Source organism: Haliotis asinina, chromosome 2 (genome assembly GCF_037392515.1).
Source record: "Haliotis asinina isolate JCU_RB_2024 chromosome 2, JCU_Hal_asi_v2, whole genome shotgun sequence".
NCBI lineage: Eukaryota > Metazoa > Mollusca > Gastropoda > Lepetellida > Haliotidae > Haliotis > Haliotis asinina.
The window spans coordinates 43,116,555-43,119,336 of record NC_090281.1 but is presented as its reverse complement, the minus strand read 5'-3'; the positions used below and the strand labels follow the sequence as shown (position 1 = coordinate 43,119,336).

The 2,782-nt window shown below is 43.8% G+C and overlaps 1 protein-coding gene across 1 annotated transcript; it reads left to right on the top strand.

Annotated features, from left to right (window-relative positions):
* The first annotated feature begins 342 nt into the window (after positions 1-342).
* LOC137273730 (immediate early response gene 5-like protein) lies at positions 343-1,916 on the top strand. Its single transcript, XM_067806538.1, has one exon. It carries the CDS (start codon positions 507-509, stop codon positions 1,290-1,292), a length of 786 nt encoding a protein of 261 aa, XP_067662639.1. The 5' UTR covers positions 343-506; the 3' UTR covers positions 1,293-1,916.
* The last annotated feature ends 866 nt before the right edge of the window (positions 1,917-2,782 follow it).

The window sequence follows — 2,782 nt, the reverse complement described above, 5'->3', positions numbered from 1 at the left end:
CATCTCACACTGGATGGTGGAGGAGACCAGACGCTCTATGTTTAACACATCCCTGTGTGAACCATGTGATTTCAACGTAAGTAACGTGAAAATGACTCAATGGGTTGTCTGTATTACACGGCTATTGCTACTATGACAACTATGATGTTTGCCTTTATTTGGCGGGTCACTTCTATTTTTAGCTTTCCGGGTCACGCTGGTTATGATGAGCGTATCTATTCCTAAACAGGATTGGCCAGCCGATCATGACGTCAGGGACCGACATCATCCTCCTCGCTTTCTGATTGGCTGGGATTTGTGGGCTTGACGTCATGCCTTTCAAAACAGGATATCACATTGTCGGACAGGCATTATCGGACCAAGCTTTGACGAGGAGAGTACTAGTGAGAATTTGCTCCGGTATTTTACACATCAAGTGGAGTACACGCTACGTTCTGAAGACGTGCTTTATTTATTTGGCTCAGGAGGCCTAGACTTCTTCCTTGCTCAGCTAATTTCTTGTTACAATGGCTGCTGTTGCTGCAGAACCCCAAAGACTGATTGCTGTGTCACTCGGCAAAATCGCCGCTTCACGGTCACAACGCGGAGGGATTAACTTACACAAGAACTTGTTAGTAGCCAGTGTGTTGCACAAGGCACGGACAGCTTACATGATGGAGAACTTTCAACAGATGCTTGCTGCAAAGAGGGCACAGGCTGAACAGATTCATACACAGAACCCTGTACCCGAGAAAACAGGCGCCAACCCGCACGAGACTGCATGCCACGAGGCGCACGTATCTAGGTCACAGAGTAACTCAACCTCACCCAGACTCAGTGATTCATCGGATAAGGAAAATACCCCGCCCAAGGGAGAGTCGTCTGCTCTGTGTGAAAAGATGGAAACGCAAGAAAAAACACACTCTCATATGTCGGACTCTTCTCGTAATACGCCTGACTCTTCAGGTAGTGTGAACCAAGGCAGACTTGATTGCGTAAGCAGAACAAGGGACTCCAGTTCGTGTCTGTTGAAACGGCGGCGAAGCAATGCTTCACAGGATATGGACACTGTGCTCGCCAAGAAGGCCAGATATTCCGACAATGTGGAGAGTGAATCTCACTGTGAATCAATGCACACAGAGCCTACTCAAATCACCAATCTAGTCAGTATTTTCAACACGGGGTTTGGCGGTTTGTGTTCGGCTGGAAATGGGGATCTTCAATTAGGGTTTTCAAGATCGGATTCCTTACATTGTAGTGCACAGGTTGAAAAACAAGTTGGACTTCCTACTGTGATAGCTTTGACTGTATAAATGTGACGTAAACTGGACTGAGCGAAGTCAGAATCTGACTGAAATGGACAATACTCAACACGCCTTAAGGGCGTGTAATCGTGATCTCAAGACATGTCTCTGATTGTGATGGACAATAAGGAGATGAAATCGACAAGAGAGCGGGAGTGAGATGTTCTGTATACATGTATTGGTCGTGAGTGTACAATGAGAGAAAATTAACAATTGCGTGAATGCAGCTTTCACATGGGTCATTCATATACTTACCAAAGACAATCAACATGCATTTCGCGAGAATGGATATCAGCAAGACTTTGTTCAAGGGGGGACAATGGGTTGTTAATTTGCCGACATCACCACCTCTTTGTCCCGCGGGCTTTTGTTCGTGGGAAATCGCTGCCTCATGCCGTGGGCTATTTTTAGACTGGGCGTCCCCCTCATAAAATGCCGGGCGTCTTTGTGTGTATGGACAAAAGGGTTGGATACGCGTCGGTTGTCCAGGCAACGTGTCAAAACCCGAACAGTTTCTGATGTGTCACACCCCATCTTTCATGTCCATTGTCGAATGAATGAGCATCATGTGTGTTGAGTTCGAAATGACTCGATTATTTATCATGTTTATCAAGAATAAACACTAATTATTTTTGAAACAATCTACTGTCTCAGTTCTCATTGTGGAGTTCTGCTTGGCTGGCTCCGAATCCAAGATCACGTGTGTTATCACTGAAGGAGAACGACATGCTTGACTGGCCAATATATTTTTACTTATCCGGATTGTTGCCTAAACATATTTGGGTAATTTCTTTTTATCGAAACTGTGACGTGTTATCAGTACCGAAATGTTTTCCTTCAGTGATCAGTCACGTGATCTTGTCGATCTAAGGATTATACAAAAACATGGGATCTATGTTGACGAGTTACACAACCACGCCAATATGAACACTGGTTCATTCTGGTGCAAGTTCTTTGGTAAACGAGATGCACGAAGCCTTTGCCGTTGGCAGTGCGAACATAAACGGTCACCACATAGACACGCACGACACAATCGGCTATAGGCAATGTCGGTGTGAAATGGATTTGCTGACTGATAAAACGCTCCTAGGTAGCTAGGTAGGTGTTGCTATCCACAACATGTGTATTAATGCATACTATTAGTTTTGTTTAATTCGCGTCCCCAGTGTCTCAAGCTGTCGATAAGGATAAATATTTGATAAATATTTGACTCCATATCTGAACCTATAGCACATCCCTGTTACCACGGCAATATCAGATGTATTTCTCATATCATAGAAGATAAAAAACCTTGGATGTAGTTAATGATAAGTCAAATCTTCAGTAGTAATCACAATTTACCGTTAGTGGATAATGTTTGCTCGATTACTAATAATCGTATGATGTAGTCAAGATAACCATGTTTATGGCCTCAGTTTTTGAAACCATTATAAATAATTTCTCTGTGTAGTGTGGTGGCCTGTGGCTTTTGCCCTCCATGAAATGATATATAGCAGACT

What these genes read in the sequence shown, in the direction of transcription:
- LOC137273730 (XM_067806538.1), top strand. Translation starts at nt 507, where the DNA reads ATGGCTGCTGTTGCTGCAGAACCCCAAAGACTGATTGCTGTGTCACTC.